The sequence below is a fragment of the Saimiri boliviensis genome, chromosome 3, assembly GCF_048565385.1.
Source record: "Saimiri boliviensis isolate mSaiBol1 chromosome 3, mSaiBol1.pri, whole genome shotgun sequence".
NCBI lineage: Eukaryota > Metazoa > Chordata > Mammalia > Primates > Cebidae > Saimiri > Saimiri boliviensis.
The window spans coordinates 142832336-142854650 of record NC_133451.1 but is presented as its reverse complement, the minus strand read 5'-3'; the positions used below and the strand labels follow the sequence as shown (position 1 = coordinate 142854650).

At 36.5% G+C, this 22315-nt stretch overlaps 1 protein-coding gene across 2 annotated transcripts in view; it reads right to left on the bottom strand.

Moving 5' to 3' along the window:
- Positions 1 to 22315, bottom strand: part of TTC29 (tetratricopeptide repeat domain 29) — a 915079-nt gene that overhangs the window by 130837 nt on the left and 761927 nt on the right. For both annotated transcript variants that reach the window (XM_074396845.1, XM_010338621.3), the window contains one exon: positions 21463 to 21548. In XM_074396845.1, coding sequence (XP_074252946.1) covers positions 21463 to 21548 — 86 coding nt within the window. The remainder of the gene's footprint in view (positions 1 to 21462; positions 21549 to 22315) is intronic.

The window sequence follows — 22315 nt, the reverse complement described above, 5'->3', positions numbered from 1 at the left end:
GTGCAGAGCAGTTGAGTTGTTAGTAAAGGCAGAGGTGGGAAGGTGCTCAGTCATAAAGGAAGAGAAACAAGCCAACAGACACAGGTTACAGACAATGATTAGTGACATCCTTGTGAGAAAAGACATGAGAGAAAGGTGATTGTGTATTTTTTACTAATAAATTCTCACACTTCACTTGGTTATGTTTCTATGAGGATTCAAAGTGAGTGGAACAAATAATTTCATTCTACTTATGATAACATTACCATTAATATCAGTTCTCAGTTATTTATGGAAACTAAAGATGATGGTGGCAAACTGAATCAAATGAAGTGCCAGTCAAATCTAATTTGACCAAACAGGTATTATCACTCACTTTGTCAATACAGAAATGTCAATATTTACGGCTACATTTACAATGTGCAGGACTCTAGGACTCTCACTCCAGCCATATGGACCTTTCACTAAGGAATGAGTCCAGCTTTCTCTGCCTCCAAGCCCTTGTTAACCACAGGTCCCGCTGCCTTATTGTTCTTTCTCATTTTACTCCTACTCTTATACTTGTACACACACACACACACACACACACACACACAGAGAGACACACACACAACCACTTCATTGTGCTATTCTAGCATTTACCATATTGTCAAACATATCATCTTATTATTTGTCTCCCTCTAGTTAGACTGTAAGTGCCCTGAGGACAGGATTCATATCTGTTTTGCTTCACTGTGCCCCTGGCTCCTAGTCATATGTTAACATTGAATATTGCTGAGTGACTATTGTAGGCCCCTTGTGAGGTACTAGTAGTACCTGTAGAAACATTAACATGGCTATAATGAACCATTGTATGTATTGACTTTTGCACTCTACCACACTCAATAAAAGAAAAAAAAATGACATTATGGTAAATGAAAAGTGTATGAAAATTTCAGTTAACAGCCAGTCCTGGAGAGATGAAGTATCAGCAAACAATCTTCATAGAAGAAGACTTACATGAAACTTGAAATTGATACAAGAATGCCCTATCTAAAGGTCTGTTTGGTTTGTTTGATCACATTCTCAAACAAATAAAAGTTTCCCCCATTATGATCCCAGGAGGTCATTAGGCTGTGTGCAGACAGGTGGGTCAGAGACCGAACCATGCTACAATAGCCCTGGTATTTCGAATAATTCTTCTTATCTGTGGAGGAAATATAAAACTTTTTTTCTTCCATTTACTCTAGAATAATAAGAGACAAATACAGTTTCTATCCTTATAAGTACCACAATGAGGCAGAGAGGCAAGCTGTGAAAAGTCACTAGCATGGTGACAAGTTCCTCAACTTCTCCCCAGTGGCCACTAAACCTTCTTCCATTTGGCCACCTTGAACAAAATGGTTTCTGGCTATACAGAAAAGAATCAGGGAGTGTTTTACACTTGTGAATGGCTATCTAGAAGGTTTTAATAAACACCAATCCTATGAAAATTTCTCTATTTCTTCATGAACTGATTACCATGAAGAAATTTGTCTCTCCCCTGGCAGCAAAACCATCATCTATTCATTATTGCTCTTACTAGATTTCTTTCTCATTTAAGGAAGGATTCAATAGAATTTCATTTTGGTTTCACTCTCTCATAAATCTGTGAAAGGCTTAAAAAACATGTTGAGTATATTCTGTCTGGACAATTTGATATCCTTTCCACCTCAGGCCATTATTCTGGTAAACTTGGTAAACCCTAATTTAGATCCACTATGTAACTCTTCCATACCAGGCTGTGTGAACACATTCCTCTAAAATAAAACATGGTAGGAAAGTCTTCTACTGAATGCTTTCACACAGAAGAAGCTTCGTCTGTTACCCTTTCACAGTAATAGAAGAGACAAGAAAACAATTTATGAGTCATTTCCATTCTGACAGAAGTGACAATGACTGGAAATGCGATGCCTGCCAAGAGCTTTTATCAAGTAGGTTATAACAACTAGTACTAAGTGTAAATAATAAATGGCTGGGATCTTAGGGGAAGCAGTGGCAATAGAAAATGATTTTTGGTACTTCTGATGGGGATCTGCTACTCCTGGAATTCCCTGGCTTCCCAGTAGAGTTTTGGCCTGACAATAAACAACAGTTTAGTACTTTATCTAATCCCAGCCAGGAGGTGAGTTCAACAGCAAGCTTTTGCAGATGTTCACATTCAATAATCTATCCATAATTGATGAAACAGGGAGGTCAGATGTAATGGCTGCTACTATTCCAGCAACAAATAAATGGTTATTGACAAAACAAGCCAGTGTGGTGCAGAGCGCTGAGCAGTGACAGGCAGGAGCCGGCACTGAGGCAGAGGCAGGGAGGACTATGCGGCTCTTCTTGAGAATTCTTCAGTGAGCCATGTGCGGAAGGGCCACACTGACACAGGAGCAGATGGAGGTGATTTGCAAGGGAGAAGGGAGGCTGCTGAAGTACAAAAAAATACGAAGACATGCCGAGGTGGAGAAAATGCTGAGTGAGCCACGGACAAGGCTGGGGACCAGGGTAAGAATAAATGCATCAAAAGTTCAGAAGTGCCTTTGAATGCCTGCACTGTGATCCAGATGTCTGAGTTGCTTTTATCATGCAGCGTGTTTTCACTCACATGCTTACTGTCAAACTGTGCAGCCTGGATAACTCTAACACTGAAGTGGATGCATGGGATACTCTGGTGCCAAAATCCTCCCACTGAGGGACCTTCACTGGTATTGCATTTAACAGTGTGGACTGTGGATACCTTTCCTCCCCCATGCATATTTTTTAAAATCTATGAAAATCACTTATACAACTTTAAGAATATTTTCAGATAAGCCAAAGATACAAAATTGCAAAGCTAGAAAGTGTCTCAACACTAGAACTAACCCGAAATAGATGCTGCTTAGAATCAAGCTTACTGGAAAGGAATGTGAGTGGAAGGCAAAGTTTTCTTTAATAACAGAAAACAAGCATTGTACTTTCTTCACTTCAACCTATGCAAAGAGTATAATAAAGCATTAATTGAGTATACTTTTATTAACTGAATAAAATTCAAGATATACATCTACAAATAAGCCGCTGAAATCCTGTACTTCCATTCCAATGCTAAGAAATAATGTTTTTACACGGTTTACTATGTAATATTATAAGATGAAGAATGGTAGGATAAAACGGTAGTTATTATTGCTATAGGTAGTCATAAAGAGGCTTGGGACAGAGAAGTTTTAAATATTAATATTCGTAAAATCACTTAAATCAATTTAACACTCTTTAGTGGTTTATTTAGATGTGTGATTTATTTTATTCTTTGCAACCAATGCCTTTGATCAGCTCTGAAATAACATACGAGCTGAAGATAAAACGGCGAAGCAAACTGCTGCTAGCATTCTTATAGTAAGCTTTAGGTTTTATAGCAGGAACTAGAAAATTACTGCTATCAGTGGTGCTTTTGAATTACTTACCAATACGTAGACATGGGGAATTACAGAGCCCAGAAGGAAGAGTAGAGAGCATTGCCAGCTACCCTGTTTTCTTAGCCCTGCCATCCTCCCAGCTGGTTCCGCCTATTTGGGAGGAACTTAGGCCTGGTCCCCAGGACTGCTCCTGTTCTTGGTTTGGCAGCGCGGAAACTTGGCATCACATCAGTTTGCCATGGATCATATCATGTTTTTAACCTTTCTTAAAGTGACAGGGCTTTTGTTCTGTCCCTTGAGACCAAGCATGCATCCCATAGTGCATCCCAGCCTGAGGAGCTACATCCCAGTCTTGTTCTTCTTGCTTGCGTCTCTTTCTTGGTGTCTAGTCCGGTCCCTACTCACCGAGAATCTGGAGACCTACCATGCTGCCTTCAGTATGCCTGAGTCAGCAGTCCCACTCTTGAGCCCCAGTCCCTGTGGCTTGGTGCTTGTCACTTGCCAATGGCAGTCGCTACCATTTATAAAGCAAAACTACTTGTGTGTGGTATTTTATATTCATGGTGCATTCAATCTTCATAGAACCTTGAAACATATATTAATATTCCCATTGTATATCTGAGAGAGTGGAGTGCCTTGCTCTGGAGTACACAGTGAATTGGTGAAGAAGAAAGGATTTGACTGGGTTTATTGACTTCAAAACCCATGATCTTCAGCACTGTGATATGCCTGCAGCTGGATCACTCTGAGCATGATTGTGCTGACCTTGAACTTCACCTACAGCTCACTGCCTTCTGCCCCAGTTGCCAGAAGCTATCCTCCACTCACGTACAGGGACATTGATTGCAGCTCAGTGTCTATTTCTAGGTGTCAACCTCATGCTTGCCTGGTCACAGCTTTGCCTATTAGCAGCTGCTGTTTTTTCATCATATAGCGTAATGATTAGAGGTAATAATAGCCAATACTAACTTAGTATTTTAGGTCATTCCTTGGCCTAAAATGAACCCCTTTTCATTTTCTTTTTTTTTTTTTAAAAAAAAGCTGTGCTTGAAAATGACCTCCAAGGTCAGCTATGGTCCTACCCCTTGTCTCTACTCATCTCCCTTACTGCTTTTCTCCATTTTCTCCAGCCTCACTGGTTCCAAATCCCCAGGCACATTGCCACCTTAAGGTTTTTGCCATGGCCATTACCACTGCCTGGGTGTGCTTTTCTCAAGTATCTGCATGGCCCACTCTGTCACAGGCTTTCAGTCTTTCCTCAAAAGTCAGCCTCTCAATGCAGCCTTCTCTGATCAGCCATTTACAATTCCCTCTACCCCTACCCCTTGCCTTGGAACTCCTAACTCATTATTTTGTTGTACTTTTTCCCACGATGTTTCCCATTGTCTAACATACTGTATAATTCACTTGTCTATTATGTTTTATCTTCGTTGTTAGTTTTCCCCAATGGGATGGAAGCTCCACAAGGACAAAGATGTCTGTCTGTGTTGTTATTGATGTACCCAAAGTGCCTAAAACAAGGCTTGGCAATAGGCGCTCCCAAACTAGGTTCTTAAGACTACACGTGTGAGCTAATTTAATCTTCTTAACACCCCATGAGTTGGCATTATTATTATTCTTGTCTCTTTAAAGGTGAGGAGACAAAAGCACATAGAGATGAAGCCCCTGCCAAGGTCATACAACTGGTAAGCGGTCAAGAAAGGACTGACACTGGAGCCATCTGACTTCAGAGACAGCACACTTATCCAGCCCTCTCTTCCACCCCATGGACAAGATGCTGCCTAACAATGCCACCAGGCGGACTGGGCTCCAGCTTCTGGATCTTTTTGGTACAGCCTGTCCTACTGTGGGTCGACCAAGATTACAACAATGGTGTCTTCCAACAATGTCCATAATGGAACTGAGCAAAGTTTGATGACTTATCCAAAGCCAAGAGCTTGGTGACAAAAATCACAACCAGAATCCAGGATGTCTGACTCCCAATTTGGTGGTCTTTCTGATATTTTCAAAATCTATTGTGAAGATCATAATGATTGCCTGGCTAGTACTTTCCCCTTCCCATGTAACACATTACAAAAAACAATTAAGAAGTAATTTTGGCTTTGAAACCATGTGACAAATATTAATGTTTATTTACACAATATTTTCAATAGAAAATATTTGTTTTTTAATATCTATGATATTATAAAAATATAAAATGTAGATAATAAACGATCATTCTGCTGTAAGCTAATATAAGCTCATAGGGAAAATGAATATGTTTAATTAAGTTTAGGAAAAATGTATAGTTAAAGCATCCGGATTACAATGATAAGGACCAATAAACATAACTTTTTTACTATTCCACTGGAATTTTCATCAATATGCTAAATTAATGAATATCATTTTCATTTTACAAGCTGCGGGTGCTAAGAGATTTGTCTGTGATCTGTTAAGCCAGTTGTGGCAGCATGAAGAGTGCAATTTACTTGCCCTAACCCAGCAAATCATACTTCCACTATTCTGTAATATTCACTAACATTTATTGAGGAAGAACCATATGTCAGACAGGTCTAAGCGCTTTCTGTGTGTTAACTCATTTAATCCTCACAACCACATTATAAGTTAGATACCAGAGTAATCTTCACGCTGCAGGTGAAGAAACTGAAGCACAAGATTGGCTAAATAACTCACCCAAGGCTTCGGGATTAGAGGTGGCAGGACCAAGACTTGGAGTCAGGCACTGTGATTCCAAGGGGCCAACCTCCTAACCACTAGATCATAATCACATTGTGATAATGGTTGAGACGACAGCAGAGAAAATTAGGATCGACCCTGTCCCCCTCCTCTTCTTTCACTTTATCCAAAATTGTAAGCATCTCCCCTACAGATCTTTCAACTGAAAATCTAGCAATCAGCACTTTCCACATGCCCTTTCCCTTGTGTTTACTGGCTGCTGGTAGATAGCAAATTTGCATCTGGAGCAAGAGGGGACAGAGAATCGTAGGTATAATGTGTAGATCACCCTGCTTTTAGAAAAGAATAATATTACTTTTTCTTTTTACAAGTGCCTTAACTGTAGAGCTAGACATATTTCACCGTCATAAAAACATCTAGAGAAAACAAGGCAAATTCAGCGAAGAAGTTACATCATAACAAAGGAAGAATCCATGGTATTCCATTATCTATAGTAATGGAGGAGAAGAGAGAAATAGAAATAAGAAATGGGAAGTAAGAATTCCTGACACCTTTTTCTCTGGAGAAGCTACAAAGCAGTGAGTCATTCCTAGCCTGCTGCCACTTGCTTCTTCTACTTCTGTGCCTTGTTGTGCTTTTCCCCAAACTGTGCTGATTCCTGACTGGTCCAGAAGCAGAGGGGTGATCTCTTTTTTAGGTTTCAAATGTTATTCAATAATAATTTCCACTGGACAAGAATAACAAAATGTCATTGATGCCAATAGTTCATTAAGTGGAACCGATGAGAGTGTTATTCAACATTTATATGGAAGACTTGTGATGAGGCTCAACAATTGAGTTTAAAATCATCTTACTGACAACTCCTCTGCCAATTGCAACAGCATCAGTAATTAGAGGCGTGGGTTCCTGTCTGGCTCTGCAATGCTAGCTTTGTGACCACAGGCTGTTTATTTAATGGATGTCTCAGCCTTCTTTTCAAACAGCTTCTTCCCCAGTATCCCTACTCAGAAGAGTCTCACTCCTGCAATGTTCCTACTCCAGCCTGACTGGTTGCATTTTTCTGCCCTCCCAGGCCTTCACTCTTGCTGCTTCCTCTGCAATGAGGGAGCAACAGCTTCCCTGTTGCTTCTCGAGCTCTTCGTCCCCATTACAAGAGAATGGTACTGGTATACGTCTCTGGACAATGCAGTCTTGCACTATAGGAACAATCTACCTGAGCAAAAAGAAATTACCTAGACCTATTATTCAACACTGTCCACCAAAGTGAAGTTTAAAACATCATCGACGTAATTATTATCATTTTTGTTCATAGGGACTTTGGACAAAATTACTCAGGATTCCAAAATCTATACAGATATGTTTTTTCTCCCTTATTGTTTTTGCTTTATAATTTATATGACTATTTTTCACTTTATGAATTCATTTTTAAATTCTTTTATTACTTGTTAAGCATTTAATAATTTTCTTTAACATTTTGGGTTGAGATGAGCTGTTGAAATGACTAACTTGCTATGATCAATCCTACACTAAAGATTTTTACCATGAACAACCTATATAAAACCTATTAAAAAATTAATTAAAACCTTTAAATTTTAATGGAATGGAAAGAAATAATAGTTTACTCTTACATAGTTTTTTCTTTTATTTTTTTATTACAAAATCAATATGTGTTAATTGTAGAAAATGTTGAGAATACAGATTCCAATCTCCACCCAAAATAGAAAAATTAAAGTCATTCATTATTCCAGCTTCTACAGATAACCACCAAAAACAGTTTACTGGTTCTAGCATTTTCATACATTATTTATGCACTACATGTATATACATGTATTTATATGTAGGTAGGGTCATAATGTATACTCTTTTATAATCTGATTTTTTTGTTTGACATATCGGTAATATTTTTATTATTATAAAATGTTTATTCAATCTGTAATTTTTGTTGGCTGCATTGTATTTCAGCATAGAATACCCAGTAATGCTTTAATCAATTTGATATTACTTTACAATTACTTTTTTCTGAAATTTTCACCATTCCAAACAGCATTTATAGCATTGCATACAGAGGTTATAGCTAAATCTCTGTACATTAATGATGCTGTGGACAATATTAGAGCTTGATATTTGCATCCATTACCAATTATTTCCCTTAGGTAAATTCCAAAATGAGCAACTCTTGAGTCAAAATATGTGCAAAATTAAACCTTAAAACAAAGCTATCATTTACCTAATGCTTGCTAAGTGCCAAGCACATTACATCTTTATCTAACTGCTGCAGCAACTTTCTCATTCCTATTTTACAGATACAGAAAAGGAAGCTTGCAAGCTGAGTGACTCACACGCTGTCCGTGCCCCTCTCATCATCTCTGCAGCCAAGGGCTGATCAGGCCAGCACCTGGGATCTCCTGTTTGACGGCTGGGCTCATGCTAAACTGTAATCCCAGGGAATTTTAGTGTCCCTGGAAGCAACTCTTAACTAACTGGTGGATAAATACACCAGCTCCCTCATCTCTCCCCTGGGGTAACTAATTTGTTTCTACACTGTTTCTTAGAACGTCCCAGAAGGACTGATCCATTGGCCCACAGTGGTAACTGGCTTGGCAATACACCTTTCGTTGGCTTCCTTCTTTTTCCTGACTCCCTTGCTGATAGAATCCCTCCCAAGTAAGCCACATGTACTCAATTTATGTCTTAAAGTCAGCTTCTGGGAAAACCCAAACCAAGTCATCAAGGTAGTGAGTTCAGCAGTACAAAAGCGTTCACCTATTACTGCCCATGCTTTTATAAAAACTCAAAGAATTACTTGTAAGATTTTATAAAATGTCCAGAAATGTGTATTTGAGCAAAAACTATGTGACACATTCAGGCTGCAATCACAATATTTGTGACCAAGTTATTTCATGTTATTTATTTATTTCGCAACTCTAGCTCATATCGAGTTAGCCACACTCCCTAGAGCAAGGCACGCTTTTATCATTGGCCTGTGTGTGTCCCCTCAATTGTTTTTAATAAATCTTTCTCCTTCATTCTCCCTCCTCACTCTTACTCCCTTTCCCCTCCATGGTCTCTCTCTAATGTGTCCCTAAAGAGTTTCTCTGGGACAGATATTCCCAGGAGTGGGCTGGTGTGCCACAAGGGAATCACATACAGATTCACTCACACCATCACTCTTGGAATGGCTACACCAGCTTACCCTCCTAACTGCAGTTTTTGTAATCTCACATCCTTGCCAACCTTTGACACTATTTGCCTTTCTTTCTAATTTTTTGCCTCAAAGTCATGCTTTTGTGCAAAACAATATTAAACTCCTCCCTTGAAATGCTCACAAGAGAAAGCTGTGACATATGTCTATATAGTCAGCCCTTGATCATTTAGGAACCAAATGTCATTTTGTGGATTAGTTGGTTTATTTATCTTCTTTCTCTTTCTCCATTATTGGCCATCATCTTCATCATTAAAAACAATCAATAAGGGGCTGGGTGAGGTGGCTCATGCCTGTAATCCCAGCAGCACTTTGGGAGGCCAAGGCAGGTGAATCACTGGAGGTCAGGCCTGGCCAATATGGTAAAACCCTGTTTCTATTAAAAATACAAAAATCAGCAGGGCATGGTGGTGCACGCCTGTAATCCCAGCTATTCCAGAGGCTGAGGCAGGAGAATAGCTTGAACCCAGAAGGTGGAGGTTGCAGTGAACTGAGACTGCACCACTGCACTCCAGCCTGGTCGACAGAGTGAGACACCATCTTAAACAAACAAACAAAAACAGTAAATAAGGGTCAACAGAGGACAGTCACGGGGAAAAATGGAGATTTAATCTTAAATTAATTTTATTGGTTATTAATGAAACTTATGTGTTGATTAAGGGAGAAAGTTGAAATTACCAGGTAAAATAGTTTTTTACAAGTATGTGGATTGAATATTAGGAGTATGGTATTAATGCTATTTTTAAATCCTAGTGTATGTTATTTTCATTGTGCACCAATTATACTGTATAATCTCTAAAGTCAATGTTGCTGTTAATGAAGATGAAGTAATTGCTTACACTAAAGACACCTTTGATAATGTTTTGGATACATTTTAAGATATTTGATTAATTTTTTCTTTCTGAAGTTCCCCTTTTCATCTCTTAGAGGAATTACATATAATTTGGCTAAATTTATAATAATGAAGTATGATCCACACATTTATTCTTGTTTAACACATATAATCCTATAACCATCTCTGTGTTCATCCAGGTGTAATGCCTCTTCTTCTTTTGCGGCATCTAGATCAATGAGTGTTGATAACAGCTGTGCCATTGCCTCTAGGTCTGTCATACAATTAGTCTTGTGATGAACTATGCAGGTTGCTTTATTGCTCCAGCGACCATTTTCATATGCTAGGCCTTGAACTTTAAGGAGTATACATACATTATGTTCCATATGTCACTATTCAGTATAGTTGATTAGAGTACTCAGTTTTCAGATTCTTAAGCCTCATCCTCTTAGGATGAACTAAATAAAAAATTTTTTCCTTTCCTTCATTTTCTCTCACAATGAATATCAGAAATTACTATTTCTTAAAATGTGAATACCTAGAAACAAAAACTTCAGCTTTGTAAAGAGCTACTGTAGCAGTACTTTTTTATTTAAATGAATAAGTAAAATGATCACGAAGTTTTGGCCCAAGTGGTATTCTAGATCTCAAGGAAAACTAAAACCAGCTTTCACATTTTTAAAAAAAATCAATAAATTTTATTACTAGAAATTAGTATTTGTATTAACTTAGGCCACAAACTTTCTATTCTGACATAAAACCTTTCTTTATTTATAAGAAAGTTTGTAAATTGTAAATGGTCACCTTACAGATTCCTATTTCAAAAAAATAAATATTTTAATTTTTTAGCTTTCTGATTTTCTACAATGCTTTTGTCATTTAAATGACAAATACTGTAATTTATATAACAAATACTATAGTCATTTAAACAAAGAAAAAAATGCATATTTTTCTAAGCTGTAACATTGTAAAAAAATTTAGAGACATTTTGAAAAATTAAATTAAAAATGATTTAACGAGAAACTCCCTATTGATAAGGAAATGAAAAAAATTCAATTTACTGAGATTCTATTCTGTGACCTTCACTACAGAAACTATGATAAATTATTATTATAAAGTTACCTATTTCAATGTTTTAGAAAGGATGCAACTTTAAATATAAAGATAACAATAACAAAATTATTTGTAAAACATTTTAAGTTTTCATAATTCCCAAATTATTATAACATATTTTTGTAAACTACCTAAAATGCTATTTTCTAAGTAATGCTATTTCCAAGTAACTATTCAAAATAAGATTATATATGGAATACATGTTTATACTATGCCTTAAGTTAGTGCGTAACAATTCTGAATAAGACGTTTTCTATATAGTTTATAAATAAACATATTTTAAAATCAGAAAATATTATTCCCCTTTAATGTTGTTTAAAAGAAATGCTTTCTTTTGCTTATCAGATACTGAATATTTTGAACATTACTTGGCAAAATGCATGAAATGAAAATGAGGTCAGCGCTGTTTGTGTGCTGGTGGAAGTGTAAGTGTGTGTGTTGGGGGTGATGCTAAATAGAAAGATGTCTGAGCCGCAACAATTGGGGAAAACGGGATCTGTAACAGCTGCTCCTTTTAGATTCCCCAAGAAGGAGACTGCCTGAGGTGGTCCACAGGACAAAAGGATAAAGCAGATGAAAACTCTGATGTAAAGCAGGCAAATGACTGCCGAGACCGCTGAGCCTACACCTGAATCATCTCAAGCTGAGTGGCGAGCCCTCTTTAGCATGCCTCAGAAGCTAGTGATGAGCTACACACGACCAGGAGGCAAAGTGGCTGCAAGCAGGCTTGTCTGCATGTTATGTATAATGATAACCAGCCATCCTCTGGGAGAAGGGGCCATGATTTCCTCTCTGGCAGCATCTGAGCTCCCCTCGGATACCCAGACCACTAAACTAAGGACAGAAGGGTACATTTTAGGTAAGGATTTCTAACTGGCGAGTAAAGACAACTTCTGTTTAAGGGGCAATGAGTAGCTCTGCTGTTTAAAGACAGAAATAATTTTTAAAGAATAAATGTCATATTTTTAACTCAAAAAGTTATTAATAAATTAATAATAAAACATTTGTTTCATAAAATGTTGGCTTATCTTCTTTCCATTATATAAAAATATGTGTCAATATGAAGATAAATTTAGGTACTATGTGAGTTACATATGATAAATAGTAAATTACAATTAAGAATAAAGTAAGAAAGTAGAGACTTTGAATCCATACTCAACAAATGCAACCTACTACAGTACATTGCTATCATTATCCAGTGCTAATTACATCAATCTGTAGTGATAATAGTATCTTACCTTTAAGAACTGTTTACAATTTAAAGTGTGAACATACATTTTAAAATTTTGGTCTTCACAAAGACACAGTGAAGCTGCCATTAGGATTGTTATTTTACAAATGAAACTGAGCCTCCAAGAAATTAAGTGACTAATCTAAGGTCACACAGCCAGTGCACAGCAGACAGGACTAAAACCCATGTCCTCCAGCTCCAAGTCTCACGTGCTCTTTCTGTACCACAGTTACTTCTGATATGAACATTGTACATCAAAACCTACTGCGATTTCACATATTTGGTCACTTATAATTAGAATGCCATTGCTATGTATGACTTGACCTATATCACATTAAAATGCTCATTATCATATAATACATGCATATAAACTTCTCCTTCAGATACCTTTATGCAGACTTTACGGACACATTTAACATTTTTTCTATGCTAACTAGTGGTTTGAGAATATCGTAGGTCTAGAGCAGAAGCCAGACACTGTGACTTCGTAGACGTATGATCATCTAGCACTTTGAAAAAAATTATCTTATGTATATTGATGGTAACATAATAGTTTTAGTTATCTGTGTGTTAGGCCCCATGCCACAAACTTTAGACACATTTTCTTATTTAATTCTCACAAAGTTGTGCTGAGTTAGAGAGTAGAATTAGTCCCATCTTACAGAAGAGAAAAATAATTTTCAGAAAGGTTAAGTCAGTTACTTGTTCAATATCACCTGGTGAGGTGGTAGCAGATCTGGGATTCCATCCTTGAATAGTTTGATTTTAAAGCCCATTGTTGAATGATGTTACCCTCTCACTTCAAAGAGCTGGTGAATGTACTCTCTAAAAAGCATTCTGAGAGTGCCTTATCTGAGAAATGCTAGCATTTGCTGCCTTTACTTCATGGAAATGTCAAATGATCAAAGATTTGGTAGCAGATGTGAGCATCTATATCCATTGCAGGAAATTCTAATATCATGACATCATATTAAACTGGCCCCAACAGCCAAGAGATGTTAGGGAAGAGTATGAATGCAGCTATGAAGAAGCCGTTGCTCTTGTAGACAAACTGATTCAAACTACAGATAGAATAAATGTGATGTCCATCAGAAAGATTCATCCTATTATTATATTCTGCAGACATTCGGAACTCTACAGCTGAAGTCTTGGAAATAACACAGAAAGGACCCAAAGGAACACTGAGTCTCAGACAGCCTCTCTCTTGATTCCTCCATTGCCTTGGCTTCTTTATTCTCATTTCCTCCCCGTTATTGTTTTTTATTTACAACTTTTTCTTCTGACAATTTTAAAGAATTTCTTACATATGTGTAAGAAAATTTTAAAAATGATTAATGCAAGTGTATTTGCTTGCCTTTCCCAGACTAAGAATCCTGGCATGGCCCATTTGACACTCCTTCTCACAAACCAGCATTACTCCTATTGGGTTCTGTTTGCACAAAAGAGTTATAATTTTTCAGAGGACCAGGTTGTATAAAGTAGAAATGAGACTGCTGAAACAGCCAAGATTTATTGACCTGAGAGAGAAAAGAAGGCAGGAGAGAGAGAGAAGGGAGACGAGTGACATCCACATATAAGTGGAATACAGGAGGGACCTTTTTGGTTTAGGGAGTGACATAAAGATAGGAGCTTCTGAATATCCTGTGATAGACAAATTGAAAAATTAGAGAAATAGAAGGAAAGAGGATTTTAAGAAATAATAGTGCTGTGAGTTAAGATTATCTCTTTTACTGTTCTTTAAAAGTGATTAAGTAGAAATTAAAATTACTTTTAGTTCAGATTGCTGAGTTTTTTCTTTTAATACGTCATCATACAAAGACTGAGCCTTGGGGAACTCTGAGATTTAGTTGGGTTGCCTAATGCTTTCAGCAGTAGACGGAAATGTGTCTTCATTTATTAAAGTGACCAAAGAAGAAATTATTTTTTGGTATGTCACTGTGAAATCTGCCAAGGCATTTGCATATCAGCTAGATTATCACTTGATTTAAGAGCCCACTGCTATAAACAATGGGTTGACTTTTAAAAGAGAGGCAAACTGTATACAGAAAGAAACTAAATGTAAACAACTATAAGAACTATTTTCCCCCAAACATTCTGTCAGCTAAACATTACAAAGCAAATAAATCATTGTTAGCAATGACTTCTCATATAGTATGGTTTTATCTTTGCTTACATTTATTAAATTGAAAAAAATTGATTACTTAGTGAAACACTAAGAATATATTATTTTACAAACATGATACATCTCCTCCATTGTTAATATATATCAAACAAATAAAAATTTTTGGAATTTTTTTCTGATACAGCAGTTCCTCCTTATATGTGGGGAATATATTCCAAGACCCCCAGTGGATGCCTGAAACTTCAGAGAGTACTAAATCCTGTATTTACTGCTTTTTCCTATACAGTCATGGGCAGGTAGCATATACAGCATGGATACTCTCAATGAAGAGATTATTCATGTCCCAGATGGGACCAACTGGGACAGCACGAGATTTCATTGTTTAAAACTTATGAATTTTGATTTCTGAAATTTTTCCATTTAACAATCCAGACTGCGGTTGACAGCTAGCAACAAACTGTGGAAAGTAAAACCTCAGATGAGGGAAGACTACTGTGTATTACTTATTTGCATTTTTCTATGTGATGCTACTGGTGAGACTAGAGATATAGGTCAATCACATCTACAAGCTAACACTAATGTTAGAAGCATTCTAAACTGTTATAAAGATGCTAATGTATGTAAACAGACATGGCTACTGTTTTGTATATGGAATAATTAAATAATATATGTGAATCTTATACTTTAAAAGCAAATGAAATAGGATATGTTAAATTTTGTTTTCATAGTATAATTTTTAAGTTACATTACTCCAAAGTAATAGAAAGCAAATAATTATCTGTATGTTTTAAAGACTGAATAAAGTTGGTGTTCCTAGAATCATTAAGAAGATTGAAGTATTTAGAGAGAAAGAGAATTCATACATAAAAATGAAGGGCTTAGAAAGGCCCTTCCTTTTCTTTAAAATAACTTTAAGGTTGGCATATGGCTGGTCCAATTTTGTACAAAGCCTTAGATGTGATTCTTTGTAAAATATTTTTCTCTTTCAAATCTTAGGACTTTGTAAGATACCTACTAAAATTTGGAATTTACCCTACTTGGAACATTTACATGTCTAAATTGATGATGGCCAAAGGGAATTACGATTTCTTTCCCCAGCACATAGCATATGCAGGTAGCATTTTCCTCGTTAAATGTCAGGGTCTCCATGACCTCTTGCACAGATTTATTAGTGTAACTATTTTTTCTCTTCACCAAATACCCTTTCCTTACTGGTTGGTTTTTCAGCCCTAAATAAATCTACTATTTGTTTTTAGTTTAGCTGTATGCTGTCACTTAGTAAAGAACCCTTTATCAGCAAGGAAATGAGTCACCAAAGTTTTATTCATATGCTTGTAGCACATTCTTCTATTACATGTATTAATACTTTACTAATAAATTAAAGCCTTTCAATTAAGATACATTAGCAATATTTCAAAATTCCTTCTATTTCAGATCAATAGAACTATTCATCAGGAATATTTACTTGTGTTTACACAAGTTTCTTTGAAAAAATACGTAAAAAATCTTTATAGATGAATAGCATATGGGAAGAAACAAAATTGTGAGAGATAGAAGTTGGATCCAGAGGTAAGATACTGAGAATTTGAAACTATTCTAGTGCATCAATTTGAAATATAAGTGAGAGAATAAAATGGTATAAAGAATTAGTGACAATGATTAAAGATAGACTGAATATGAAAAGAGAAGGAAAATGCTAAATCTAACATGACAAGCTGTTTCTGAGCCTTCTTACCCCTCTTCACAGCTATACTATGACAGGAACATCACTAGTGCTTTAAAACAGGTGAAGACAATGTTGGTAACACTGTGCAAGGTGGGAAAGTAGAATACAAGAGGATCGTGAAAGAAAACTTTAAAAAACATATGTTGAATATTTACTTTGTGATTACATAACTGGTTAGATCTCCAATCAATCAGGGAATCAATCCTTACCTATTTATTTCTAGTTTGTTATCATTTTAAATACACACACACACACACACACACACACACACACACACACACATATACATATATATATAACAATATATTCACAAAATAAGGAGTGCTCTGTCCTACTATAGATTTCTAAAAGAAATACTGTAAGCTAGAAAGAGTGCCATCACAGAAGACCCTGTGGATAGGAAGATATGTGGAAATTTGCAAGCAGATAATAGGTCACTTATGTAACATGGTTACTTTCACCAGGTCCAGAAACAAAAAATAAAAAGGAGATTCAATTGAAAATTCGAAGAATGCCCTTTTATCTCAAAGGAAGCAGAAAAAGTGGTTAAGATAGGACAGGAAGTAGAGTGAAAAGACATTGCCTTCAAATCTGAAGTCAAAGCAAAGCTCTGTTCAAATGTTATGCTTGGCTTCTGCGAGTCTACAGTTCCAGGTGAGCTATGTCCAAGAAGTCAACAATATTTTTCCATAAATATTCTGCCAAAATGAAGGCTCTGAAGAAAGCCCCAGGCTTTTCCCAGCTGCAAAGGCTACTTGATGATAGCAGTGAGCCTGAGGGCTGGAATATAGCCCTGCCTAGTTTCCCAAAGCCTCTATTCTGGCTGGAGAATTAAATGACAAGAATTAACTAAACCTAATTCCAATCCAGGTACATGTCTGGGGAATAGGGGTAGAGTTCCTAGTGGAAATATCTGCATAGAGCGGTCTCATTCCAGCCCAAATCCCAGGATTTTGCAGTTTGCAAAAATGCACAGTTTGCATGTCTGTTTCTTTTAGAAATACCTGGTATGAAATCATCTATTCTATGTTCCTCTTGCCTTCCCAGACACTCCTGCTTAAGCTCTTTTGTACCTCCCTCCTTCATCCAGTTTGGCTCTAGGCCTTTTTCTTTCAACACTGTTAACTCTCTCTAGGAAATCTCATCCACTCCACAGCTTCAATTTGCTGAAAACATACAAATTTATAGAATGTATTATGTTATCCAGAGAAACAGAAGCAATAAGATAGATGCAAAATCTCTTCTAATCACCCTATGTAGCCATTTCTTAGGCCTGACGGAACAAACTGAGACAAAACAAATGCCTTAAAATAACAGAAATGCATTCATTCATAGTTTCTCCTATTCTCTCATACATTGTTACTTATTATAAAGTACCGGCTGCTATGATTATGGAGGCTGAGAAATCCTACTATCTGCTGTCCATAAACTGGATACACAGGAAAGCTGGTGGTGCAGTTTGAAGGCCTGCCAACTGGAGAGCCAGTGATGTAGATTCAGACTGGGTCTAAAGACCTAAGAACCATCAGTGCTAACAGTGGAAGATCAATGTCTCTGCTCCAACAGTCTGGACAAGTAAATTTGCCCTTCCTCTGCCTTTTTGTTCTACTGAAGCCCTCAGTGGATTAAATGGTGCCCATCCACATAGGGGAAGGCCATCTGCTTTACTCAACCCACTGATTCAAATGGTAATCTTCTCCAGAAACACCCTCACAGACACACACAGAAATGTTTATCCAGCTATCTATGTGGGTATCCCATGACCCAACCAAGTTGACACATAAAATTAATCACATATAATATCTCCAATCTAGACTTCCTTTTAAGCTCGAGACCCTCATATTTAACTGTCTACTTAAACTCTCCTTGAATACCTTTAAAACTCCACCATTTCTACATTTCCCAGATTGAACTCCCATTTCGCTGCAAGCCTTTCACATTCCCGACCCTTGTAAACAACACCAGCCTCCAACCAGTTTCACAGCCAGGAACTGAGGGCCCATCTTCACACCTCTGTTTCCCTCACCTCCTATACTTAACCTGTGACCAAGTCCTTTATAACTTTTGAATCTGTCTTGTTCTCTCCACCATCACTACAACAGCTCAAGTCAAGAGACTCAGATGAGTGAAAAAATAATAAAACGAATAATTATCAAAGGTGTATTATAAACCAGGCAGACATTCTTTTAAAGCTTTACATAAATCATCTCTTATAATCACCCTATGTATTATTTCTCTAGGGCTGACATAAAAATTACTACAAGCTAAATGACTTAAAATAGAAATGTATTTTCTCCTAACTTTGAAGGCTAGAAGTCTGAAATCAAGGAGTCAGCAGGGCTGTGATCTTTTTGAAGGCTCTAGGAGAGGAACCTTTCTTGCCTCTTCTATCTCCTCGTGGTTCCAGTGATTCCTTGACTTATGACTGTATCACTGAACTCTCTGCTGTTGTCTTCATCTGGTCTTTTCCTCTTCATGTGTGGCTTCCTGTCTTCTGTTTCAAATCTTCCACCTTTTTCTTATAAGGATGTTTGTCTTTATATTTAGAGTCTACCTAGATAATCCAGGATGATCACTTCATCTCAGGGTCTTTAACTTAGTTACATCTGCAATCACAGCTTCCAGGGATTAGGAAGTAGGTTTTTTTTTTTAGGGAGGCAACATTTAACCCATTACCCTTTATGAAGTAAGAAGAGTTATTAGCCCCACAGGATGGATAGGGCAATTGAGACTTAAAGAGTGTAATGGACTTGCCCAATATCACACAGGTAACAGGTTGTAGGGACTTGAGATTCACACATTCTTTCAGAGGAACAATTTCAATATTCTTCTGAAAGGAGTAACGGTTTCAAGTTAAGTAATTCATCCCTTGGATGTCAATTATTCCTTCCTCAATCTACTTATTACTCTATTATTCTATACCACTAGGTATAGGATACACCAGCATTTCCACCTATAGGAATCTACTCTAGGGATAAATTTGTCACATCTGATGAAACTGTTCACTGCCACATCCTTTACAATAAAAGTTATTAGAAACATTCTTAATGCCCAGAAGTAGAAGATGGTTGAATCCATTATGGCACAGCCACACAATGGGATATCATGTAGCCCTATTAACATAAGGCTTGTCAAAATTAACACAGAAACAGAAAATTAAATACTTCATATTCTCACTTATAAGTGGGAGCTAAGCCTTGGGTACTCATGGACATAAAGATGGGAACAACAGATGACCAGACAGACGAGGGAAATGGTACTATGCTTACTACCTGGGTGACAGGATCAATCATACCCCAAACCTCAGCATCACAAAATATACTCAGATAACAAGCCTGCACTGTACCCCTCAATCTAAAAGTTTAAATTATAAATAAATAATAATAAATAAAATAAAACTTGTTTATAGTTAATAATGGAGTATTAAATACTTGATATTTACTGAGACTAGATCTTACGTGTCCTCACACACATCAAAAGAGGTTAATATGGGAGGTGATGGACAGGACAATTAGTTTGACTGGGGAAATAATTTCCCAACATATACATATATCAGAACATCAAATCTTACATCTTAAAGATATGCAATGTTTATCTACCAATCATACCTCAATAAGGCTGGAAAAATTTAAAAATACAATTAGGCATGCCTATATGCACTAGTATGGAAGAAATTAACTCAAGGTGCAAACAGTGCATATAAAATGCAACAAGTTTCTAAATAACACAAAGGAAACATATATATGCACTTTATATATAATTGAATATATAAAATATTCCTGGAAAGATAAGACAGAAATGTGTAACTATCTTTGAGGAAAGAATTGTGAGACTGAGTACAGGGAAGGAAAGAAGATTTAGTTTTCATTGTGAATTTTATTGTATTGTTTGACTTTACTTTGTGCTTGCATTACTTGAGAAAGAATATCCACGTGCTAGTTTTCACTGAATTTTCCAACTTGACTTCCAGCTGAATCTCATCTTTCACCTACGTTCTTGCTTCCCAGCTCACTGAGTATGTCCATGTTGAGTGTGTATACATGTGTGCATGCGCATATATCTAGTATTCTATCATTCTGGATTCTCATGTTTTCTACATGTGTAAATCCTGCCTCTCAAAAACTTGTTTGGTGCAGCCTCTCTGGTTTTCAGTGTTGGAACTAACCACTCTTCCTCCACACTTAAAAAGCCCCTGTTCAACCTACTTTGAATTACAGTTGGTTATGCTTGCAAGTTGGTTACCCTCATTAAATTGACTCCTAAATGGTAGTGTGCTTCTGGTTGGTCTCTATGCTCCCCAAGGTATCAGAAACAAAGCATAGCTGAATTCTTATCACTAACTGAAAAATATTAAGCGTAAGAGTTACCTAGAAAAACTGAAGTTTTCTATGATACCCAATTGTAAGAGGGCTAAAGGAAAATAGCCCAAATATAGGAATTCTTAGCAAAAAAATACCTAAAGGAACAAAGAAGATCCCCAAAGCTAAAAATTAATCCAATATTGTGCATCAAATTGGATTATTACAAGAGATGTAGGTGAAATACTTTAAATCCATAGTAGAGGTAAGAGAAGAAGAAAAATGACTTCAGTTATAATTCAGGAAAAATAGCTCTTGACATTTTTATTTGTTTGCTTGTTTTTAGCCAAACAAAACCTAGTTGCAAAATAGACAAACAGTGATTTGATCATAAAGCAGGCTACTTTTCAGACTGGGACTAACACCCACCTCCACCTCTGTTGCCTCCCCCACAAGCACTAAACATTATCAATGCAGCCCTCTCTGTTGCTTAATAACCACATTTTTGTGTGTGCAAAATTTCCCAAATCATATTATAAAATGACTGTAATTTATTTTTTGTTATTTACTTTTTACCATCATTTAAACTTATTTCCTCTTGTCCTTGTTGTTAAGGAGTATAAAGGGCCATATTACTCCATTTATTTAACTTTCACATATCCCAAAGCACTTCATAGTAATTGATTATATACCACTGAACCTTCTATAAACAGTAAAACCAATTTTAAAAATGTTTGTAGCATATTGCTATTCTGCTCTAATCTCAGGAAACAGGCATACCTATGTCAGGCCTAACTCATTTCTGTTGGCCTTGTAATAACATATGGGAAAATAAATATACAAAAATTTAAAAAAGTGGCAACAATTAAAAGTTTAACTTACTGTTAATGCTATGTCATATTCTTCAGCAGCTAAGTGTGCTAAGCCCAAGTAGTAACAGGCTTCCCCTTCCATCTTTTTGTCACTTCCTGAAGTGAAAATGTAAAAAAAATGACCAGGCATTAAAGAAATTGACTTATTGCGATAAGCAGAATCCTTTCAAGACAGTAGAAAATTATTTTTAAAAGTATGCAGTTTTATTAATAATCCCCAAAACCTAGCTGTATACTGAAAAAAAAAAAAAAAAGGCTGATGTAGACACAGTTTACCTGGATCACAGACATTAGAGTAAGATGTATTAGTAGTATAATTATGAGAGGTTTCCCTTTATAAACACAGCCCAATATTATCATTTTGACATTCATGTATAATTTTATACCAGCCCATCAGGTAAAGGCCTGCAGTCATCTGGCATAGCTGCTACTACATGCATAAAACAACTGATAATGGGTAACAACTTTAAATGGTGCACAAACATTCATACTCAATCACATGGACTGACATTCAGCTAAGTTTCCAACAGCAGATAATTCACAAATTAATGAATTTTTATTTTGATTATGTTCTGTTTAAGAGTCATTGATTAAAGTGTAGGTGAAAGTAACTGACAGAGCCTAGTTTCCTGGTACAAAATTCCATGTGTATTTTGAAATCCAAACACTTTATTAATCACTGGTAATACTTTTCATCTTTTTTTTCTGCAAGAAAGTTAGACTTTCTAATTCCTGTGATATCTTACTAATTTTATTTCAGGAATTAACCACTTTTTTCCAGAAGAAAAATGTGTAAAGTTATAATGTGTTTCCACATGATATACTTCATACCATTGGGCAAATATATAACTTGTTTATATTTA